The following is a 23,982-nucleotide window of genomic DNA, read 5'->3' as shown; positions in this document are numbered from 1 at the left end:
GTAAGTAATCAGGGAGTAATGAAGTGCAGGTGTGACTGATGAGACGCAGGTGTGCGTAAAGATGGCTTGCCAGGACCGGTTTTAGTAGACCGCCAACGTTGAGTGCCGGAGAGGGGGTGCAGGAGTAGACATGACAGCCCTGTGTTGTTGTGTTGTAGATTTGTGGTGCAAACTCTCCCCATTTAGCAGTGTAGACTATATCACAGTTCCATTACATTACACATAAGAGTCATTGGACAAAGGCATCTCCTGTACAGGGGAGTTTTGTTAAGAGCCCTGACACTCGATCTGATCATTAACACGCATTGCTTGGGGTACAGTTTTGGAAGCATAGGACCTTATCTTTCATATCAGTGAGAAATAATAATAATAATAATAATACAAATAAGGTTAAATTGATACACACCTTTATAGGTTTAGGGTTGGTTAGTGTTTCCACACGGCCATATCTCCATTGTTACAGGCATGTTTACAGAAGACAGACGGAAGACATATGGCACACCTGTGCCAATTAGCTATCTAGCATGCTCCGAACACCTGTGTGTAATGTAAGAAGGCCTCCAGAAACCTGTTGTCACGGAAAAATACTGTCGGCTGCAACTGTGATAAAGCTGTGTATTCATGGATGGCTTCCCCAAAATAATTGACTAAGAAAAAAAGTAAAAACATATCAAATAATTTCTGTGTCTCTGTGCTTAATAATTCTCCTTAGATTCAGCCTCTTGTGAATTGATCTCACCGGAGAAAGCATCCAAGTGAGCCTCCCTTAATAATAAAAAAKAATACAATAATAGCCAATCAGCGTTGAGATAACTGAGTGAGCTCAACTGTGAATGGTCCTGGCGCACCAAAAAATGGTGTCAAGGGAAGCCAGTTAGGATTTGGCTTCACACCAATCACATCACATCAAAAGCAAAGGTAATTGGTGAAAAAAAACGTGAATTGTTGCATCTCGTTGTGTTGTTGTCTTCCAGTGGCTAGATAGCTAGCTAAAAATGTCCCTTTCCTAAATTTGCAATGGATGGAGTTAGAGATTTGTGCCCCTGGCCTGAGAGGATGAAAGTTCAATATGTAGCTAGATGTAGCTAGTAAGCAAATGTTAACTAGCTAGCTAGATCATATTTGCTCATGAAAGCGGGCAGCATTTTAGCCAGGTAGCCTAGGACAACAAAAACTAAAAGTGTGTATTGAGTCATAGACTGTTTCAGCAACATGAAAGAGAGAAGAATGGCATTGGTGTTGCTCTCGGGTGAGTCAGCATGTTTTTTCTATTTGCACACACACACACACACCACACACACACACACACACACACACACACACACACACACACACACACACCACACACACACACACCACACACACACACACACCCACACACACACACACACACACACACACACACCACACACACACACACACACACACACACAAATCAGGACCATGGACAGCCTAATCATATTTAGCTTATGTTGATTGGACTAAATTGTTTTTGGTATATTTTAGTTGTCACTGTATTAGACTAAGCATAAGTATAGTTGAAATGATGCTGAATAGTGGAGGCAGGTCCTGTTTTCTTTGTGACTTGCGCTAACCCCGTGGTTCTCAATKAATAGTTATTTAGTAGTCCGAAAATGTTGAAAACATGAACTTGCTTGACCATGCTGTAGGTCATGTAAYTGTTTGTTACACACAAAATGCTTTGTGGACTTCACCAGACAGATGTTGCTCTCCTGTTTTTTTGATGAAACAAAGGCGTGGTTGAATTTATTCTGCCACTGGGTCTTCTTATTGTCTCTGCCTTAGTCCTACATATCAAGGTGGCAAGGCATATGTACTAACAGGATTTATAGAGCGAACAACACAATTATTATGACACATACAGTAGCTTGTAATTTCTGGTTTGTCTTCCCAAGTGATTGTTCCCACGCACTGCTACTGTGTACAGTAAGTCGATATTTTGCATTTGTGAAATTATTATGATATGATTTGAAAGTAAAGTGCTTTATGTTTCTAGAACCATATCGCAATTAAGAATCGATTAACGTGAAGATGAGTATTTGGCTGTTTTGGTTGCCAGATCCAGTCTACCTCTGAAAACAACATATAAGGTCCTTGGACCTTAGGAAGTAACGTTTGACTCCTTTTGAGTACATCTTGGCCTAGGTGACATCCAGATGGTCACTACCAGTATTAGAAGTTATGTATCATGTAGGCTACTATCCTACTGGAAATAAAAATCACGTCAGATGGTACAAATTAGAGATGGTGACCAAATCCAKATGGTGACTAATACAGTTACTTCCATCGAAATGAACATCACTTTATTTTAAGTAGCACTATGCTGTTGTTGTTGTCAGCTAACCAGCATAAACTATATGGGAAGGGTTTATCAGAACGACTTGACTGACTGAACCGAATACATTAGTCTCCGCACTCGACTCAGATGCGCGACATACGTCATCCCTTTGGGCACCAGGCGTGTCCATATAGCCTCTCCCACGTCAGAATCGACACGGATTCGAGGATGCTGCCATAGTGGCGGGGCCGGAGGCTGCAGCGGTGAGTTTGGCCAGGGCTAGACAATCAGGTGGGACGATGGCGGCGGCTGGGCACGAGGAAGGGCAGGCTGTTATAGCGGACTGTCGCAKTTCAAACGTGATCAACTGGAATAAACCTTTTAGGACCACGACACTCTTTGCTGCCACCACTGCGGTGTACTGGTAAGCATGACGTAGTGGAAATGATGTGTCCGTCGTTGAAAACAACTTATTGAAACCATTGAGTGCTTTTACAATTGTTCTCCTCCATTATTATAGCATATCTATAACATTCGAATTGTGGTGAAATGTTGTGTATTTTATAGCCTACGGTATCATGATTTACAAATAAGATATTTGATTTGGACTGAGTGCATATTGAATGCAATTGCAATATGATGCAATATCATGACTCCCGAGTGGCGCAGCGGTCTAARGCACTGCATCTCAGTGCTAGACGCGTCACTACAGACCCTGGTTYAATTCCAGGCTGTATCACAACCGGCTGTGATTGGGAGTCCCATTGGGCGGCGCACAATTGGCCCAGCGTCGTTAGGGTTTGGCCATCGGTAGGCCGTCAGTGTAAATAAGAATTTGTTCTTAACTGACTTGAGTAGTTAAATAAAGGTTAAATAAAAAATAACCTGGATGTGTATAATGTCAAATTCATAATTGATTGTAATGTCAAATTCATCCTGATTGTCTAGCCCTTGTGTTGGATAGGGAGTGGGAACAACAACAAGATCGACTGTGTGTGTGCGCGTGCAAGTGCGTGCCTATAGTGTTAAGCATTGARTAAGCAACTGTCCTCTCCCACCTATAAATTATTCTGACATTAACTATGTCTGCAGGACATTTTATGCAAAAGCTCAAATCCTGTTTTGTTTTGTTCCTCACAGTAGGCTGTTGCCTGGATTATGAACGTGTAAAGATTATAGCTGTGCTATTACCTTGGCCAAGCAAGTTTAACTCAACTTCAACAACACAAAAACAAGGCATGTTATGACTAGAAAATGGGAACAGAAGAGAGAAAGTAAAAGAGAGGTTTCCATAGTCATGGTTTTACAGTGAAGGGCATTGAGTGGTATTGAATGCATATTGCCCTTACAAAAAAAGATTGTAGTTTTGAAACTGCAGTAAAAGTGCAGTAACTGCAGTCGACTGTGGCATTTTGGATGCAGTAAGTGCAGAATAACTGCACTCTAAATGCAGTTACACTACAAAATTACTGCAGTAAAAAAAAAGGTGTTATTTTGGACACAGTATTTGCAGCATACTGCAGTTATTCTGCCATTTAACTACAGTTATACTGCAAGGTACTGCAGTTATGCTGCACTCTGACTGCAATCTTTTTTCGTACGGGTAATGATAATGTGTAATGCATTTCTCTCGCTCAGYCCAACATCAGGTTTAGACAATATGTTTGTCTGTTTAATTTTGTGACTTGGTTATTTAGTTAGTTAGCTGCAATCCTTAATGATTTGTTTAATTCTTCTCCATGTACAGTGCAAGCTCACAACATAGCATCAGGATGAGAGATAAAAGACAGATAATGACCCATGATGACATTGTTTATTTCTGATCCTCTAGGTTTGTGGCCCTCAGTTCCTATAGAGCGTATTGTCTTCTTGCCCTTTCCTTGGCKCTGATGGTGACAGTGCTGCTTGTTAAAGATGTGGCTCTCTCCAGATGTGTCTCTTTCTCTAAAGGTATGTAGCTCAATATTTAAGGGATAAACGCCGATGTTCTGTACATTACCTTGAAAATAATGGACAACGCAGCGCAGAATCCCTTTGCAGAGTTCATTTTTCCCCAAGGTAATGTACAGAACATCTGCGTTTGTTTGTTTAAATGTTTAGTCATTTATCCAGAGCGACTTACAGGAGCAATTAGGGTTAAGTGCCTTGTTCACGGGCACATTGATACATTTTTCACCTAGTTGGCTCAAATTCAAACCAGCAACCTTTCAGTTACTGGCCCAATGCTATTAATTGCTAGGTTACCTGCTGGTAATATACAGAACGGAGGCGTTTATCCCGCTTATACCACAGCTGCCCCCCAAAATATATAAAAGCACACATTGAGCGATATAAATACTTTTTTTTCTTCATTTATATTTTATTTTTTAGAAGCAAATTCATGCTTTCTGATCTTTTGGTTGCTAGAGACACGACCCAGTCGTTCGTTCCATTAGTTCGATATTTATGGATGCGACCCAGTCGTTCATCCCTTGCTTGCTAGCTAGCCAGCTAGCTACGGCTAACACAGTCACGACCTTTGCAGCCAAAATAAAAGCCAAGTAGCTGTTTTATATTTACATTTACTTGGATACATCCATAACAATGAGCTGATAATGCCCGATTTTGCCTGGCATAGCTAGAAAAGTTTGCCTTTTYGTCAGKACACTCGACACTGTTCATTACGAGGAAATCGCGTTGAATATCAAACACTAGACTAGAAGCTAGSTAAATATTTTTTTGCTAGCAAACCTGCCAATATGACAAGCTAGTTAAAAAATATCAGTTGCTGAAAACAGCTGGTCAAACTAGAAACGTGGGAGTATTTGACAGCATAGCRCAACTTGCGTCATGACTGCAACAGATCCAYGCTTAAAGATTGTTATGATCATGCACACTGAGATATGTTCCGGGTAGYGTTGACGAATTAACATTGACGAATTCACTGATGACTGAGACTGTGACTGAGTTTATCAGGATGTACCCACTGTGACTATTTAAACCTACCCTAAACCAGAACCGTGGATAGATGGCAGCATTCACGCAACTGAAAGCGCGAACCCCGCATTTAATCACTTTAAGGTGACTGGGAATATGGCCGAATACAAACAGTGTAGTTATTCCCTCCGTRAGGCAATCAAACAGGCAAAATGTCAGTRTAGAGACAAAGTGGAGTCGCAATTCAACGGCTCAGACACGAGACGTATGTGGCAGGGTCTACAGACAATCACAGACTACAAAGGGAAAACCAGCCACGTCGCGGACACTGAAGTCTTGCTGCCAGACAAGCTAAACACTTTCTTTGCCCGCTTTGAGGATAACACAGTGCCACCGATGCGGCCCGCTACTGTCCAGATGGAATAGGGCAGTGTGCAGTGCGATGGCGATCGCATCGTCTGTGGATTTACCGTCTGTGGTAAGCAAATTGAAGTGAGTCTAGGGTGTCGGGCAAGGTAGAGGTAATATGATCCTTGACCAGTCTCTCAAAGCACTTCATGATGACAGAAGTGAGTGCTATGGGGCGACAGTCAATTAGTTCAGTTACCTATGCTTTCTTGGGTACAGGAACAATTGTGGCCATCTTGAAGCATGTGGGGACAGCAGACTGGGATAGGGAGAGATTGAATATGTCTGTAAACACTCCAGCCAGCTGGGCCATGGATCATCACTGGAGGCTTCGGGCCATGGATCATCACTGGAGGCTCCGGGCCATGGATCATCACTGGAGGCTTCGGGCCATGGAACATCACTGGAGGCTTCGTGCCATGGATTATCACTGGAGGCTTCGGGCCATGGATCATCACTTGAGGCCGGGTGCATGGAGCCGGCACAGGATGTACCGGGCTGGGGATACGCACAGGAGGCCTGGAGCGTGGAGCTGGCACAGGACGTACCGGGCTGGGGAGATGCACAGGAAGCCTGGAGCGTGGAGCTGGCACAGGACGTACCGGGCTGGGGAGACGCACAGGAGGCCTGGAGTGTGGAGCTGGCACAGGATATACTGGGCCGTGGAGGCGCACTTTAGGTCTGGAGCGTAGAGCTGGCACAACCCGTCCTGGCTGGATGCTCACTTTAGYCCGGCAAGTGCKGGGCGCTGGCACAGGACGTACTGGGCTGTGAAGGCRCACTGGCGACACAGTGCTTAGAGCCGGCGCAGGRTATCCTGGACCGWGGGGGCGTACTGGAGACCAGGAGCGCTGAGCCGGCACWACCAGTCCTGGCTGGGTGCTCACTTTCRCACGGCAAGTGCGAGGAGTTGGCATAGAACGTACCGGGCTGTGGATGCGCACTGGAGACACATTGCGTATCTCCGCAAAACACGGTGCCTGACTGGTCCCACGCTCCTCACGGCGACTGTCTTGCTCCAGACACCAAACCAAACCTTGGAATGAGACCAAGGTGCAGCGTGRTAGGCGAACATCTTACTTTTATTTAAAATGAACACCAAAACCCAACAAAATACAAAACTAACGTAAAGTTCTGCAGGCTATACAGCAACTAACAAAATCAAGATCCCACAACCTAAGGTGGGGAAAAAGGCTGCCTAAGTATGATCCCCAATCAGAGACAACGATAGACAGCTGCCTCTGATTGGGAACCATACCAGGCCAAACAAAGAAATAGGAAAACTAGATTGCCCACCCAAATCACACCCTGACCTAACCAAATAGAGAMATAGAAAGGCTCTCTAAGGTCAGGGCGTGACAATTGAAGACTATAATCGGTTGAGTGGTGTTAAAGGGAATGTTCCTTTAACTACTTCCTCAGAGTCAGATGAACTCGTGGATACCATTTTTATGYCTCTGCGTGTAGTTTGAAGGAAGTTTCTTTCTAGYGTTTGYGCCAATACATCYTGATTGGAGTCCACCTGTGGTAAATCCAATTGATTGGACATGWWATGGAAAGGTACACACCTGTCTATATAAGGTCCCACAGTTGACAGTGCATGTCAGAACAAAAACCAAGCCATGAGGTTGAAGGAATTGTCCATAGTGCTCAGAGACAGGTTTGTGTCGAGGCACAAATCTGGGGAAGGGTACCAAAAAATGTCTGCAGCATTGAAGGTTCCCAAGAACACAGTGGCCTCCATAATTTTTAAATGGAAGAAGTTTGGAACCACCAAGACTCTTCCTAGAGCTGGCCGCCTGGCTAAACTGAGCAATCGGGGGAGAACAACCTTGGTCAGGGAGGTGACCAATAACACAATGGTCCTCTGACAGGGCTCTAGAGTTCCTTTGTGGAGATGGGAGAACCTTCCAGAAGGACAACCATCTCTGCAGCACTCCACCAAACAGACCTTTATGGTAGAGTGACCAGACGGAAGCCACTCCCCAGTAAAAAGGCACATGACAGCCCACTTGGAGTTTGACAAAAGGCACCTAAAGACTCTGAGACCATGAGAAACAAGATTCTCTGGGCTGATGAAACCATGATTGAACTTTTTGGCCTGAATGCCAAGCGTCACTTCTCGAGGAAACCTGGCACCATCCGTCGGACACCCATTCATACCCCACAAAACATGCCACCAGAGGTCTCTTCACAATCCCCAAGTCCAGAGCAGAGAATGGGAGGCGCACAGTACTACATAGAGCCATGGCTACATGGAGCTCTATTCCACATCAGGTAACTGATGCAAGCAGTAAAATCTGATTTAAAAATACACCTTATGTAAAAGCGGTGACTGTGATGAGACACACACACAGGCACAGACACACATACACATGATAAGACACGCACTCTACACACACGTACACATGGATTTTGTATTGTAGATATGTGGTAGTAGAGTGTTGGCCTGAGGGAACACACTTAATGTGTTGTGAAAAGTGTTATGAAATGTAATGTCATGTAATATTTTAAATTGTGTATACCTGCCTTAATGTTGCTGGACCCCAGGAAGAGTGCTGCATTGGCAGCAGCTGATGGGGATCCTTAATAATACAAATACAGCCACCAAGAAATAGAAGTGGCTGTGTCTCACTCTGGGCTGCTTTGCAATCTGAATCCCAAATGGACCCCTTAACCATACTCCCTAGCCAATCCAGGTAGTTCTGAAAACGGCAGAAAAGACAGAAGCAATATGGGTATTAAACCTTTTTCACAGCTGAGCGTTCTACCGTAGACGGCTCGAACGGATAGCTGATAAACAGTTGTGTCAGATGACAATGACAATGCACTAGTGATGTTCTTTTGAGTATCATAAACTAATGACCTTATTTTATTCAACTGTGTTTTATCTACAGATCACACGTAAAGAAGGTTTTTGTATTGGTTTAAATGGAGCAGTTCACTCCCTAACCCGTTTGAACAGTTAAACATTTACGTTGGTCAGTGAACAATGGCCTCGTTGTGAATAAGGTGAATTGTGCTGTAAAGGGGTATGGTCTGGGGGTTGATTTTTGATTCAACATGAGCAATCTCTCCCTTGTTGCTTCTGCCTTTGTTCTCAAGCTCAACTTTCAACCTTGAGGTCTGATTGGACTGGGTAGGTTGCGTTTGTTCGGTTGGTTTTGTGAAGCATGTCAGGAGAACATTGGCAGCCTATTGGACAGCAAATGTTGAACAATAAAATGTCTGTTCTCTCACTTATAGGGGCCCACTTATGGCGCAGTATGACTGGAAGGTAGGAGCTTTGTTGTATTATCAACACATTGTTTGTGTGTAATATGTGTGTGCGCTTGTCTGTGTGTGAGAGAGAGAGCTCACAATATGGCTTGTATTGAATACTCCCCTTCAAGGGATACTTGATCTACTTCCCCAGAGTCAGACGAACTCATGGATACCATTTTTATGCCTGCGGTTTGAAGGAAATTGCTAACCAGCGCTAGCGCAATTGCTAACTTGCGTTAGTGCAATGACTGGAAGTCTAWGGGCTTCCATTAAATGTGCTAACACTAGTTAGCATTGGCTCACAAAACTACTTCCTTCATACTGGACACAGTGACATAAACATGGTATCCACAAGTTCATCTGACTCTGGGGAAGTAGATGAMGGGCCTCATTGCCAAAATCCTGAAGTATTCCTTTTAATGTTACCTGTGTGTGTCCGCATCCCGCTATATTTGCTCAGCTGTGAGACAAAGCACCTGACAGTGTTGTGTTCGAGACCATCTAAAGCTAGTCCAATTCAAGACCATGATTGTAATTGTTTCAAATTGCCCCGATAATAAGAGTTCAAAATTCCCATTATTTCTGTATTCATATTTCAGAAGAACATATAGATTCTTTAGATGTTCAGAATGCTGAAAACTCTATTACTAACCCAAACTCTAAATAATAGATAAAAATACAAAATATGTAACAACTTCCTCGGTCTGTCCTTACTAATAGTGAGCACGCAACTTTCCCCACTCTTTCCTACTAGCTGCATGGAGCAGGTTGACGTTTATTGGGATGAAGCTTGTCCTGGAGGCAGAGCTGAGCGATTTCCACTAGATGGGCCAGCGGCAAAGTCAAAATTGGCTATATAGTAAAATTTTATGAAAACAAAAATTTGCTTGGTCTTAATTTAAGGTTAGGGTCAGGCATAAGGTTAGCAATGTGGTCAAGGTTAGGGTTAAGGTTAGGGTTAGGTTTAACATTTTGACTGTGTAGCTGTACCAGCTAGTGAGTACCCTGCAGAGCTGCCTCTTGTACATGAGTCATCCCAATAAATGCCAAGCTGCACTAGCTGAGCAAGGAAATTCAGACGAGCGAAACAAGTTTTTTTTTAGCTATTTTTAAACTAAAGTAAAGTACAGTAATGTTATGAGTAAAGTAAGAAGCTCAGCTTTTAATCGGCAATAAGATGGTAATGTATCATGAAAGGAGTGTGTATATTTTGCATGGAAAAGCATTTTTATGCGCTGACTGAATAGGAGCTGATAATTATTAGGCTTCCATATCTAGCCAAGATTCTCGAATCTTTGGTAAATAAGCAACTTTGCTCTTTTTTATCTGAGCATGGTATTTTGAATATAAATCAATCTGGGTTTAGGCCAGGGCACAACACTATTACAGCAACCACATTAGTTGATAATATTGTCAATGCTTTAGCATAATTGTGCTGCCTTGTTTGTGGACCTGTCAAAAGCGTTTGATACCGCTTATCATGCTATTTGGCAGTTGTTGATGTGTGCAGAGGGTCCCTGGTTTGAGCCCAGGTAGGGGCGAGGAGAGGGACAGAAGCTACACATTTTAAATGTGACCCGTTTCAGGAAACTAGGTGTATGTCACAAATCATTACTTCACAGGAGAGCCATTTTAACGTTTATTTGTAATTTTGATCAAAATGCATTTTTKKGGGCAGAAATGCCTTCTGGAACTTGTGAACTTTCATGTGCCTTAATAACAAACTTGTATGCCATCTGTAAATATTAATAGAATTGTTAAATTACGAGCCTTGTTGGTTAAGCCACAGAAAAAGTCAGCAACCTTCCACTAGCCATGATTGGCTGAGATAATGAGTGGGCTGGACATGCCGAGAGGAGTTCGGATTGGTCTGCCATATAGCAGGCTTCTGTCTATTTGAGCTGGTCAGTCTGTGTTGGTAATCCTGTCGAACGCAGCTTTTAAAAAAAAWATGTAGTGGAGCTGCATAAGYGTTACTCTCTACTTYCTGGAGGATCGAGTTTTGAAATCAGTGGAATTAGAATATGATAGCTAAAGGGATGGAGAAAACACCTGTCTCCGGATTACATCTTCAAACTAAGGGAAACTGTGGCATGGCATTCCTGACAGGGAGACGCATCCATCATGCATGATGATGTAAAAAGGTAAGATAGTCTAGCGTTAGCTAGCTACATTTTCAGATATTACATGTTTATTATTTTGACAAAGTGGTTTAATTWCAAGCTAAAGTGTACTGTTAGCTAGCTAGCTATCAAACGTTAGCTGGGTGGCTCCCTAGCAAACGTTAAGTGTATGAYGTTATTTTTCATATCCCAGAACCGTTTACTTTGCTAGTTACATCCTAATTTTAGCTAGCTAACGTTGAACCTGGTTGGTTAGTGTTAAGAGAATTATGTTCTCAATGTTCATAAACTGAACTTCAATTAACTACTCAGTCTGCAACCCAGAATTTATAAGATACTGGTTGAAATGAAAACAGACAGAGGCCCAGCCTACAATAGTCAAATGTTTATTCACGAGAACGTTCTGAAGTCCACAATACAAAGACATCCATTTTATAGCGGCGCACATACTTCCACACAAACAGTAGATATCATACGCACATACATACACACGAACAGTAGGTATCCTACACACATACTGTATCACTACCCAGCCGACAAAGATTAAGGAGACCGTGAGAAGCACTCCCTGCCCTCCCCCAAGATTAGGGAAACCGTGAGAAGTACTCCCTGCCCTCTCCCAAATCTCTCAGTGGCCCCTAGCCAAGGTCGGCACTGAATTTTGCTCAGACAGTCTGTGTTTAAGATACTATAAAGACATATTGTACAGATATTGTTTTACCCTAATTCTGACTAAAACTATACACATCATTTATTATAATTTTACTGACTAAAACTACACACATCATTAATAATAATTGTATGATTATAATCAATTTCATACAATTATATGGTTTCAGGGTGGAATATTCTAATCATTCATTTAAACATATAAATTCCATTAACAGTTAGTGTCACGTTCTTTCAAAATCGAACCCAGAAGCAGACCAGGACAAGGAGAGTAGGAAGAAGGTGAGTATTTATTTACAAGTGAATATGAAGGGGTAGAAATATCCAGGTGGCGTAGCGGGCAGCGGTGGTGAGTTGATGGGAGTGAGTAGGTGGGTCCAAGGGAGTARCGGAAGCCTCCGACGACCAGGCAGGAATGGGGTAAGTGATCCGGGTGAATAACTGAAGACAGAACAAACAGAGGTAAGTTTAAGGCAAGCAAGACGTACAAAACAACAAAACAAATTCTATCAAGCTGGAGGCTGATACGCTGGCACAACATACTGTTCATAGCTAACGATCCGGCAGGGAATGGATGTCAGGTCCGGGTTTATGAAGAGGAGAGATGATGATCAGGACCAGGTGTGCAGATAGCTGATGGGATACAGGTGCGGTTAATCTGAGATCTCCCAACTAGCTAAATCGCCCGGCAACCAGACAGGGTGCGTTCCAGGACACCGGAAAAAACACTCCAGAACAGAACACAGGCAAAAAACAGACTCAGGAAACGGGATTCGTGACAGTTAGCTCCCAGCAGATTCATRCAGGGTAGTCACGACATGATTTGGCACTATGTTCATTGTTGTTTAACTAGGTAACGTTAGCTGGCTGGCTCGTTAACTAACGTTACGTGACGTGTGTGATCTTACACATTGTTACCTAGCTAGGTTCATTGTTTACCTAGTTAGCTAGCTACATGTCTTACTCTAAAGTGGTCTGTCACYWAACGTTGGCAAAAAAGCGTAATGAAATTATTGCCAGCAGTGCTGGTTAGGCTGTTTTCATGTTATCCAGAGGTAAATAAATCATTGGTCAAGTGTGTTCTGAACGCTCTGAACGCTCCGATAGCGAAACGAGATGGGTGGGGCTAAAGCTTAAGAGGGTGTGAACGATGCTGATTGGGTGTAGACAAAGASCTTTTCACTAGATACCAAAATATTCAAAGGACATTTTCTAAAAAGTGAGTTCACAAGTTTATCAACTTTCAAAGCAGAATTACTTTCCCATTGTCCTTCAAAAATKCAGTGTATRRTCTACCATTTTGTAGCTCTGAGTCTCTACTTTTATCTAATGTAAAAAAACACCACTTCAAATTTTGCTACATTAGACCGAATCCAGGTGGTGAGTCACAAATGTAATCTATACTGAACAAAAATATAAACGCCACATRTAAAGTGTTGGTCCCATTTTTCATGAGCTGAAATAAAAGATCCCAGAAATGTTCCACATGCACAAAAAGCTTATTTCTCTCAACTTTTGTGCACACGTTTGTTTACATCCCTGTTAGTGAGCATTTCTCCTTTGCCAAGATAATCCATCCACCTGACAGGTGTGGCATATCAAGAAGCTGATTAAGCMGCGTAATCATTACACAGGTGCACCTTGTACTGGTGACAATATCAGGCCACTCTAAAATGTGCTGTTTTGTCACCYAACACAATGCTACAGAGGTCTCAAGTTGAGGGAGCRTGCGATTGGCATGCTGACTGCAGGAATGTCCACCAGAGCTCTTGCCAGAGAATTAAATGTTAATTTCTCTACCATAAGCCACCTCCGACGTTGCTTTAGAGAATTTAGCATTACCGKCCTCACAACTGCTGACCATGTGGTAACCACGCTAGCCCAGGACCGGCTTTTTCACCTACGAGATAATCTGAGACCAGCCAACCGGACAGCTGATGAAACGAAGGGGTATTTCTGTCTGTAATAAAGTCCTTTTGTGGGGGAAAACTAATTCTGATTGGCTGAGACTGGCTCCCAAGTGGGTAGGCCTATGCACTCCCAGGCCAACCTATGGCTGCACCCCTGCCCAGTCATGTGAAATCCATAGATAAGGGCCTAATTTATTTATTTCAATTGACTGATTTTCTTATATGAACTGTAACTCAGTAAAATCTTTGAAATCGTTGCATGTTGCGTTTATATTTTTGTTAAGTATATATGCGGCTGTTACTATTATGACCTGGCTGTGACAAGGCTACAGTCTGATTTTGTGTGTGCTTAATACTGGCAAAACTAAAAGACATATTGTTTTCAAGAGTCTCGTAAGATTGTCTCAGATTGATTACATATTCACTCGTCRGATGGTTCTATAATCAAACACGTCCCTGCATACAAATACCTTGGTACTTGGAGTGTCAATGATTTATTGTTTARAAAACATACAAATGAGCTTGTCTCGCTCTAGTCTGTTCTTGATTATGGTGATGCTATTTGTCAAAGTGCAGCTGTCTCTACTCTTAAACCCTTGTATGCTGTTTCTCATAGCGCCCTTCGGTTTTATCACAGAGACAGTTTTATTACTCATCACTGTATTCTTTACCAAAAGGTTGTCTGAACCTCTTTGAAGTCACGTAAATCACATCATTACACTCTTTTTGTTTACWAAGCCCTGCACCACAAGCTTCCGCAAACCTACCTTCACTGTTAAGATTTAAAATGACAAGTYATTAAACTCGTTCACAGGGTTGGTTAACTCTGGAGACTRCTTTGGTGTCTACAGTGTTAGGTACGTTAGCCTTTAGTTTTGTTTGGAATAATCTCCAAAATACATTTAGAATAGATGCATTAGTGTCTCTAGGGCAGTTCAGGCAGCGGAAAGAGGATTTCTATCATGAAGAATATGTTTGTTTTAGTTGACTGTGTTTTGTGTAAATGTATGTTTGTCTGTGCAATATGTGTTGTGCTGTATTTTATTTGTTTAATATTGTATTTTATTTTTTTAATGTTTTTATCAAATTGAATGTGGAGGTAAAAGAGACACTGGTCTCAATGGTGATTCCCTTATCTGGTCTTGGCTGGTCTCGGGAATAAATTACGTCCTCATTGTTCGAGACCGAGTCAAGAACGAGTAAAATGTATCCGACACCAAGACAAGACAAAGACACTTAATATGTGGTGTCGAGACCTGATCTCGGTCTCGAGTACTACAACACTGACACCTGATGTTGATTTTATAACAGGTCTTTGTTACTGGCGTCTGAGTTACAGTGATACACTTAAAGGACTCATGCTAGGGAAAATGCCACCTGAGTCRTGTTCATTAGTCAGCAAACTGGGCACTTTGTGTTTCTCACAAAATTGACAAATAAGTATTCTAAAGCCAGTCTCACAATTCGCTCGAGGAACAGGAGGAGAAACTTGGAGATTGAGGTTCTCTGTACTTTTACTCATTTTTGTCTCTCTGAGCTGGTTAGTTGTTACTAACAGTTTTCTCTGCATTAGATTCCTGGCATCCATCATGTGATATCACTGTAACATGGAGTTTACTGTCAGCTAATCTGATCAGAGGACTAATATCCAATCACCAGGCCTTGGACATGACATCCAAAAGAACAGTGTTCTTTTGCCCATCATAATCTTTTCTTTTTATTGGCCAGTCTGAGATGGCTTTTTCTTTGCAACAGACAATAAGTCTGGCAACACAGCAGATTGGCAAACAAAATCACGTGACTAAACTAAACAAAAATAAGAAACTATACTATGGAACAAAGATAAATTACATAAAGAATGACGGTAAAAAWGCTCTGGAGTACCTTAAATGAGCTTATTCAGCTCCATCCTTCATTGAGGCTGACGGCTCATTCAAAACAAAACCCTTTGATATTGCCAACCACTTTAAAAACTTTTTTGTTCACAAGATTAGCAAATTTAGGCATGGCATGCAAACAAAAAATGCTGAGCCTTCGTATTCATGCATAATGGACCAAATAATGAAAGACAAGCACAGTAGAATTGAATTCTGCAAAGTTAGTGTGGAGAGGTGAAAAATTATTGATATTTATTTATGAGGACAAATCACCTGAACCTTCAACCTGGATGGTAAATTACTGAGGTTGGTAGTGGAATACATTGCGACTCCTATTTGCCACATCTTCAATCTAAGCCTAGAAGACGGAGTGTGCCCTCAGGCCTGGAGGGAGGCAAAGGTCATTCTGCTGCTCAAAAATAGCAAAGCACCCTTTAATAGTTCAAACAGCAGACCAATCAGCCTGTTAGCAAACTTTTGGAAATGATCACATTAGACCAAATACAATGTTATTTTACAGAAAACAAATCAACATGAGCATGCTTATAGGGAAGGGCATACAACATGCTCAGCACTGACACAAATGACTGATGATTGGCTGAAAGAAATTGATAATAAGAAGTTACGAGCTGTTTTGTTCGACTTCAGTGCAGCCTTTGATATCGTTGATCATAACATGTTGCTGAAATTGGGGATCCTTAATAAATACAAATACAAACGAATGGACAGTTACCTTGTCACGCCCTGATCTGTTTCACCTGTCTTTGTGATTGTCTCCACCTCCCTCCAGGTGTCGCCCATTTACCACATTATCCCCTGTGTATTTATACTTGTGTTTGTCTGTTACCAGTTGGTTTTGTTTCGTCAAGCCGTACCAGCGTTTTCCCCTCTGTTCCTGTCTATTGATTCTTCCTGTTTTGACCTTTTCTGCCCACCCTGAGCCTGCCTGACGTCCTGTACCTTTGCCCCACTACTCTGGATTATCAACCCCTGCCTGCCTTGACCTGTCGTTTGCCTGCCCCTGTTGTTGCAATAAACATTGTTACTTCAACACAGTCTGCATTTGGGTCTTACCTGAAACGTGATATACAGTGGCTTGTGAAAGTATTCACCCCCTTGGCATTTTTCCTACTTTGGTTGCCTTACAAACCTGAATAAAATAGATTTTTGGGGGGTTTACCCATCATGCCGACACTCTGAAGATGCAACATATTTTTTTTACTGTGAAACAAACAAGAATTAAGACAAAAAACTGAACTTGAGCGTGCATAAACTATTCACTCCCCCAAGTCAATACTTTTGTAGAGCAATCTTTTGGCAGCAATTACAGCTGCAAGTCTCTTGGGGTATGTCTCTCTAAGCTTGGCACATCTAGCCACTGGGATTTTTGCCCATTCTTCAGGGCAAAACTGCTCCAGTCCTTCAAGTTGGATGGGTTCCGCTGGTGTACAGCATCTTAAGTCATACGCACAGATTCTCAATTGGATTGAGGTCTGGGCTTTGACTAGGCCATTCCAAGACATTTAAATGTTTCCCTTAAACCACTTGAGTGTTTGCTTTAGCAGTATGCTTAGGGTCATTGTCCTGCTGGAAGGTGAACATCCGTCCCAAGTCTCAAATCTCTGGAGGACTGAAACAGCTTCCCTCAAGAATGTCCCTGAGTTTAGCACCATCCATCATTCTTTAATTCTGGCCAGTTTCCCAGTCCCTGCGATGGAAAATATTCCCACAGCATGAAGCTGCCACCACCATGCTTCACTGTGGGGATGGTGTTCTCGGGGTGATGAGAGGTGTGGTTTGCGCCAGACATAGCATTTCTTTCTATTCATGCTCCCTCCTTTGCCTGGTCCGTGAGTTTTGGTGGGCGGCCCTCTCTTGGCAGGGTTGTGTTGTGCGTGGGCCATATTTTTCCGTTGGGTGTGGTGGTTCCGTTCTGGGTATTTTTTTATAACCCAACCCTGATCTGTATTTCTCCACAACTTTGTCCCTGACCTGTTTGGAGAGCTCCTTGGTCTTCATGGTGCCGCTTGTTTGGTGGTGTTGCAGACTCTGGGGCCTTGCAGAACAAGTGTATATATACTGAGATAATGTGACAGATCATGTGACACTTAGATTGCACACAGGTAGACTTTATTTAACTAATTATGTGACTTTTGAAGGTAATTGGTTGCACCAGATCTTATTTAGGGGCTTCATAGCAACGGGTGTGAATACATATGCACACACCACTTTTCCGTTTTTGAATTTTTTGAAACAAGTTATCTTTATCATTTCACTTCCCCAATTTGGACTGTTTTATGTTTGTCCATTACATGAAATCCAAATAAAAATCTATTTCAATTATAGGTTGTAATGCAACAAAATAGGAAAAACYCCAAGGGGGATGAATACTTTTGCAAGGCACTGTACCTATCCAATARAACACAGAGGGGTTTCCTTAATGGAAGCCTCTCTAATGCAAATTCAGTTGAGTGTAGTTGGACCATTATTGTGTTTACTATTGACTGTCCGGTGACCTTGACTAAAGCCTGTGTGTGCATGTACTCTGACGACTCAACAGTAAACACATTGGCTGAAACAGTCAAATAAATAACTRACACCATTAACATAGAGCTCTTGGTAGTTTTAGAACGGGTAACTAGCAATAGGCTGGTGCTAAATATCGCAMACTAAAAGCATAMWTTTTGGGACAAATAACTTGCTCAACCGTAAACCTCATCTGGATCTGTTATTAAATAATGTGGCTATTGAGCAAGTTGAAGAGACTAAACTGCTGGGTGTCACCATAGATAGCAAGCTATCATAGTCAAAACTTATAGACTCAATGGTTACTAAAATGGGAAGAGGTCTGTCCATGATCTCTGCTTTCTTTCTTGATATCTCAGTCAACCATATCGGTCCTACAGGATAGAAAGACATACAGTACCAGTCAAAAGTTTGAACACACCTACTCATTCCAGGGTTTTTATTTATTTTTTACTATTTTCTACATTGTAGAATAGTAGTGAAGACAACAAAACTATGAAATTACACATATGGAATCATGTAGTAACCAAAAAAGTGTTAAACAAATCAAAATATATTTTCTATTTGAGATTCTTCAAAGTAGCCACCCTTTGCCTTGATGACAGCTTTGCACACTCTTGGCATTCTCTCAATCAGCTTCATGAGGTAGTCACTTGGAATSCATTTAAATGAACAGGTATGCCTTGGTTAAAAGTTAATTTGGGGAATTTCTTTCCTTCTTAATGTGTTTGAGCCAATCAGGGGTGGTATACAGAATATAGCCCTATTTGGTAAAAGACCAAGTCCATATTATGGCAAGAACAGCTCAAATAAGCAAAGAGAAACGACAATCCATCATTACTTTAAGACATGAAGGTCAGTCAATAGAAAATGTAAGAACATGAAAGTTTCTTCAAGTGCAATCGCAAAAACCATCAACGCTATGAAACTGGCTCTCATGAGGACCGCCACAGGAAAGACCCAGATTTACCTCTGCTGCAGAGGATAAGTTCATTAGAGTTACCAGCCTCAGAAATTGCAGCCCAAATAAAATGCTTCACAGAGTTCAGGTAACAGACATACAGTGGGGCAAAAAAGTATTTAGTAAGCCACCAATTGTGCAAGTTCTCCCACTTAAAAGGATGAGAGAGGCCTGTAATTTTTCATCATAGGTACACTTCAACTATGACAGACAAAAGAGAAAAAAAAATCCAGAAAATCACATTGTAGGATTTTTAATGAATTTATTTGCAAATTATGGGAAAATAAGTATTTGGTCACCTAAAAACAAGCAAGATTTCTGGCTCTCACAGACCTGTAACCTCTTCTTTAAGAGCTCCTCTGTCCTCCACTCGTTACCTGTATTAATGGCACCTCTGTTTGAACGTGTACAGTATAAAAGACACCTGTCCACAACCTTAAACAGTCACACTCCAAACTCCACTATGCCAAGACCAAAGAGCTGTCAAAGGACACCAGAAACAAAATATGTAGACCTGCACCAGGCTGGGAAATGACGAATCTGCAATAGGTAAGCAGCTTGTTGTGAAAAATCAACTGGGGGGCAATTATTAGAAATGGAAGACAACAAGACCAATGATACTCCCCGGTCTGGGGCTCCACGCAAATCCACCCCGTGGGGTCAAAAGATCACAAGAACGGTGAGCAAAAACCCAGAACCACACAGGAGGACCGTAGTGAATGACCTGCAGAGAGCTGGACCAAAGAACAAAAGCCTACCACATTAACACTACGCCGCCAGGGACTCAAATCCTTACGAACCCAATTGAGATGCGGAGTGATGACAGATTTCAGACAACAGGATCACTTGTAGCGATTGCGTGGTGGACAGTATTTTATGCCCAACAATGAAAACAAAAATACTAAATAGTCAAACTTGGGGCCAAAAACTCCAGGGGCACCCTGCTAGAGGAGGCTCATTAGTCTTAGCCCAACCCGGAGTCCTTGGAAGGAGTGGGCGGCTACAAAAATCCAACGGCGGGAGGAGCCCCACGCGGGCCAGCCCCGACGAGCGCCGGGCGCCGGCCAGGAGACGCGTGTGGGGCCAGCTGGAACAGGGCGCCTCCGAACAGGGGGCCAAGCGCTCCCCGGAAGGCCGAAGGAAAAAGCCACAGGGCCGGCAGGGCGAAGAGGCAAGACCCGCCGGTCCCGCGCACCGCGGAGGTGCCGAGCAACCAGAGACCAAGACGAAGTGCATGAAATGGGGAGCAGACGAGAAGAAATTGAAGAGCCAAATCGGTCAGTGGGGATATCCAAACCGGTGGGGGAATTTATAAGCCGCCAAACCTACATTTGAAGAAGGACTACCAGCGGTTGGGGGAAGGACTAAGAATGAGACTACCTTTATAAGCAGGGTGCCCCAAACTGGCAATTTTTGGCGCACCAAATTTAACTATTTAAAAGAAAGTAGTTTGGTTTTCATTGTTGAGAGCCATCCAAAATACTGCTAAAAACCCAGCAATCAGCTACAAAGTAGAGGTAAAGACAATGGAATCAATTGGAGAAAAATCTAGAAAACGTGAAAATACAGAAGAAATCCAAACTACATCCAAAAGTTCATGGCTCTGAAGTTCGCGCCCTAACCCTGGCCGAGCAGATATTATGCCGGTGGGTTTCAAGGATTATGTTGGCCAGATAAAAGAAACGTTGCCGCTGACAACGGGCCGCCCAGGCAGCACCACAGGCCCAAAGACAAAACAGGACTCAAGAGGCGAGAGGGAACAAACAAAACATGTAAGCCTGTCATGTATGACTGATGGTAGGCCTTTGTTACTTTAGAACGGCCTCAAGACCGCAGCCTCTGCGGCAGGATCAAATTCAACTACGGTCCACTCAGCTGTGTGTTCTTGGGACTTTTTGCTCACGCACCCGTTTCTGTGTGCGTGATCAGTTGACCCCCCAGCGGACGAGTGGTAGCCGTGGAGGGGGGCAGGGCCAGTCGGCTGTGAGAGTCCTCGTTCGCGATGAACCGAAAAAGGCCCCAGGGCATTTTCGGGAGGGAGATTATCATTGGTCTGTGTATGGTCTTCCATGTTCCGTAAGTTAAAAATTGGCAAAATGCCACAGTTGATTTCTTCCCAAACCAAGGGGGGGCCGAGCGGAGTGGGAAGAGCCGCATCGTTACGCTTATCCTCCCGAGAAAGCTGTCCACGTCGACTTCACCAGCCTGCGGGCGGTGCAATGTCTACAATTTGTAGGATTCTGAGGAGAAAAGAAGAGTGTTCCTTTCGGACGGACTCTTTTGGGGTACTTTCAACCGCCATAGGTGGAGTTTGAGTATGAGCAGGCGCGGCAAAGCAAGGGGGAGAGGGGCCGAAGCGGCACCCGCATGAGGAGGAGCAGAGACGGTGGGCCACACACCACAGACGAAAGCCGCAATTCCGACGGTGAAGTCACGAGAAACTTCGAACGAAATGGCAGTCCAGACATGGGGTTGGGGACAAAATGAGCGCAAGCACCAGATGCGAAGATGGGAGTGAAAAGCAACAAACCAGGCGAGGGGAAAGTAGATAGGGTTCAGAAACAAAAGATATACAACCCCAACCCCTCGGCCCACCCCCCAGCCAGCATCCAGGAGGCCGCCTCGCGGCTTGCACTCCTGCGCCACCTCTTCTCACGACAGCCTCCTTCGCCACCCTCAAGAACAACCACCCTCTCCTTGACCGGAGTAAACTAAACCGAAAATAAACAAGATCAAACTCGCCAAGAAAAAAAACCAAGGAAAAAAAAAGGCCAATAACAGTGGAGGCACAAAGGCCGCCAGCCCGAGGGAGCAGGCGGGCAGATGGAGAAGGACCCAAAACAGCGGGGAGGGTCGAACAGAAACCAACGTGGGAAAGGCCGAAAAAAACTCAGGATAATACACGGAGAAGGGTGCCCCAGAGCCCCGTGGCCAAAAAGCTAGGCGTAGGGACGCAAAAAGGGCCACACGGGGTACAGCGACGTGAGTGGCTAGCCAAACCCTGGAGCGGGCCAACCAGGGAGAGTAAGGACAGAGAGTGAGGTGAAGGAGAGGCGGGGCAAAAACCCGGCCAAACAAGGAAACAACCTCCTTCACCAAGAAGAAGAACGGGTTTAGCAGGGGCGGACACTCCCTAAACCGGTGGAGACGCCAGAAATCTGCCTTGTTTGTTACCGGTGACGCAAAAATACTTATTTTCCACCATAATTTGGCAAATAAATTCATTAAAAATTCCTACAAATTGATTTTCTGGAATTTTTTTTCTCATTTGGTCTGTCATATGTTTGCAGGTCCCGTAACCGCCCTCATTTTGATTGAAGGAATTATCCGCAGGACAGCTCTCCACTCATCCTTTTAAGTGGCGATAACTTGCACGCGAAATTGTGTGGAGAATGAACGCGTTTGACCTAAACTATTTCCTGCTAAAAGCGAGCACAAGCAAGGTCGGAAAAATGAGAAAGTAAGAACTGCAACAAGGAAGGCAAGTGCACAGGGGTGCGAAAAGGGAAAAGTGAAAATCCCACGTATGTCATGTTACCGTGAACTCTTGTGTGAAAGTCATTGTATTTGGGCTGCCAAGTTGTTCGCAATGAACGGACTGAGCGTGGCACGTGCCAAAAGGGCTTAATGGGCCCTATGACGGCTGAAGACCTCTTAATGAACCTTCAGTTTGGCTCATACACCAAAGGCCTGCGACGCATGGACGAAGACACATTGGAGTGTTAGTGTTTGACCGTGGAAGGAAATATGAATCTGCGGTCTTTCCCCAACATAAAGATGCGCGGGTCCTTCCCGGCGGATGATAGCCCAGGTGTTCATGAGCGCTTGATGGTGTTTTGCGCCGGGCTGGGCAAAACCCTGCCCCCCAGACCAACAAAACCCAAAAGTCCGGTCGAGCCGAATGTCTGCGACCCCGTGCCCTAGCACTTGTGCGTGGCAGCAACCAGTGTCAATACCTGCAATGCCTCAAACCTTGTTTGCAAAATAAGCAGGTCCTCTTGTTTACATTTTAGGACCAACCACAACACCCTCCATGTGTCACTTGCCAGCCTTTCCATGATCTTCCACCCCTAACGGGCAGTAGTAATGAATGGGCAGAAACCAAAACATGGTATTCAACGTTCATGCACCCTGGCCGGGTCGAGGTACAACTATAGAAGTTATAGCAATGTATTCTTCCCATAATATGGAAACCGTGGTTCTATCTACACGAGCGGATAAATGAAAAACCGGAATTGTCGAATGGAACCCTACCTTCTGCCAACCGAAGACGGGCTATACCACCCCGCGGCCTGATTGGCTCAAACACATTAAAGACAGTGATAAGAAGATTCCCCCGAAATATAAACATTGATATCCTAAATTAAGATCTACAAGTAAAAGGGTGACCCGACGCAATACCTCCCTTCATTTAAAGGAATTCCAAAGGTGACTACCTCATGAAGCTGACTTGAGAGAATGCCAAGAGTGTGCCAAAGCTGTCATCAAGGCAAAGCTGTGCTCACCTTTGAGAAATCTCAAAATAGAAAATAGTATTTTGATTTGGTTGAACCACTTTTTTGGTCGACTACCATCGATTTCCATATGTGTTAATTCACTAAGTTTGTTGTCTCACGACGGTATTCTTACAAATCTGCTACGGGGGTCGATGAAAATCAAAAGTTAAAAAAAGCAAAGTAGAATTACAAAAATACACAAAAACCCTGGAACTCAGGAACTACGAGAGAAAGCAACCAAGGTACAGCCGGCCAAAAGGGGGCGAGAAGCGGTAATTCACACAGACAGGGGCGGCCCCGGAGTCAACCCCACGTGTGGAGCGCCGCCGATCGACAACAGGCAGCATGTCGTGGCGAAGCAGGAATAAAGATAGACTGCCAAGGGTCGCCCCTGCAGCAGGACGGGCACAGGCGGATTGGGGCCTGCCACCCAAGCGGCAGAGTGCACCCCTCAATGTCGCGTGGGAAAACAAGTGCGGAGACGGCTGGAACTTGTTTCAAACTTTATGACTGGTTATCATGAGCATAGGTTG

The 23,982-nt window shown here is 43.6% G+C and overlaps 1 protein-coding gene and 1 long non-coding RNA gene across 2 annotated transcripts in view; both read left to right on the top strand.

The window, feature by feature from the left end:
• LOC139023444 (uncharacterized) overlaps nucleotides 1-23,982 on the top strand; it is a 295,267-nt gene that overhangs the window by 158,868 nt on the left and 112,417 nt on the right. The window lies entirely within an intron of this gene.
• Nucleotides 2,522-23,982, top strand: part of retreg1 (reticulophagy regulator 1) — a 70,540-nt gene continuing 49,079 nt past the window's right edge. The window contains exons 1-3 of the mRNA XM_023977629.2: nucleotides 2,522-2,723; nucleotides 4,131-4,249; nucleotides 8,870-8,900. Coding sequence (XP_023833397.1) covers nucleotides 2,599-2,723; nucleotides 4,131-4,249; nucleotides 8,870-8,900 — 275 coding nt within the window. The 5' untranslated portion in view covers nucleotides 2,522-2,598. The remainder of the gene's footprint in view (nucleotides 2,724-4,130; nucleotides 4,250-8,869; nucleotides 8,901-23,982) is intronic.

Source organism: Salvelinus sp. IW2-2015, linkage group LG32 (assembly GCF_002910315.2).
Source record: "Salvelinus sp. IW2-2015 linkage group LG32, ASM291031v2, whole genome shotgun sequence".
NCBI lineage: Eukaryota > Metazoa > Chordata > Actinopteri > Salmoniformes > Salmonidae > Salvelinus > Salvelinus sp. IW2-2015.
The sequence above is the reverse complement of the archived record's forward strand: the minus strand, read 5'-3'. Positions and strand labels throughout refer to the sequence as shown.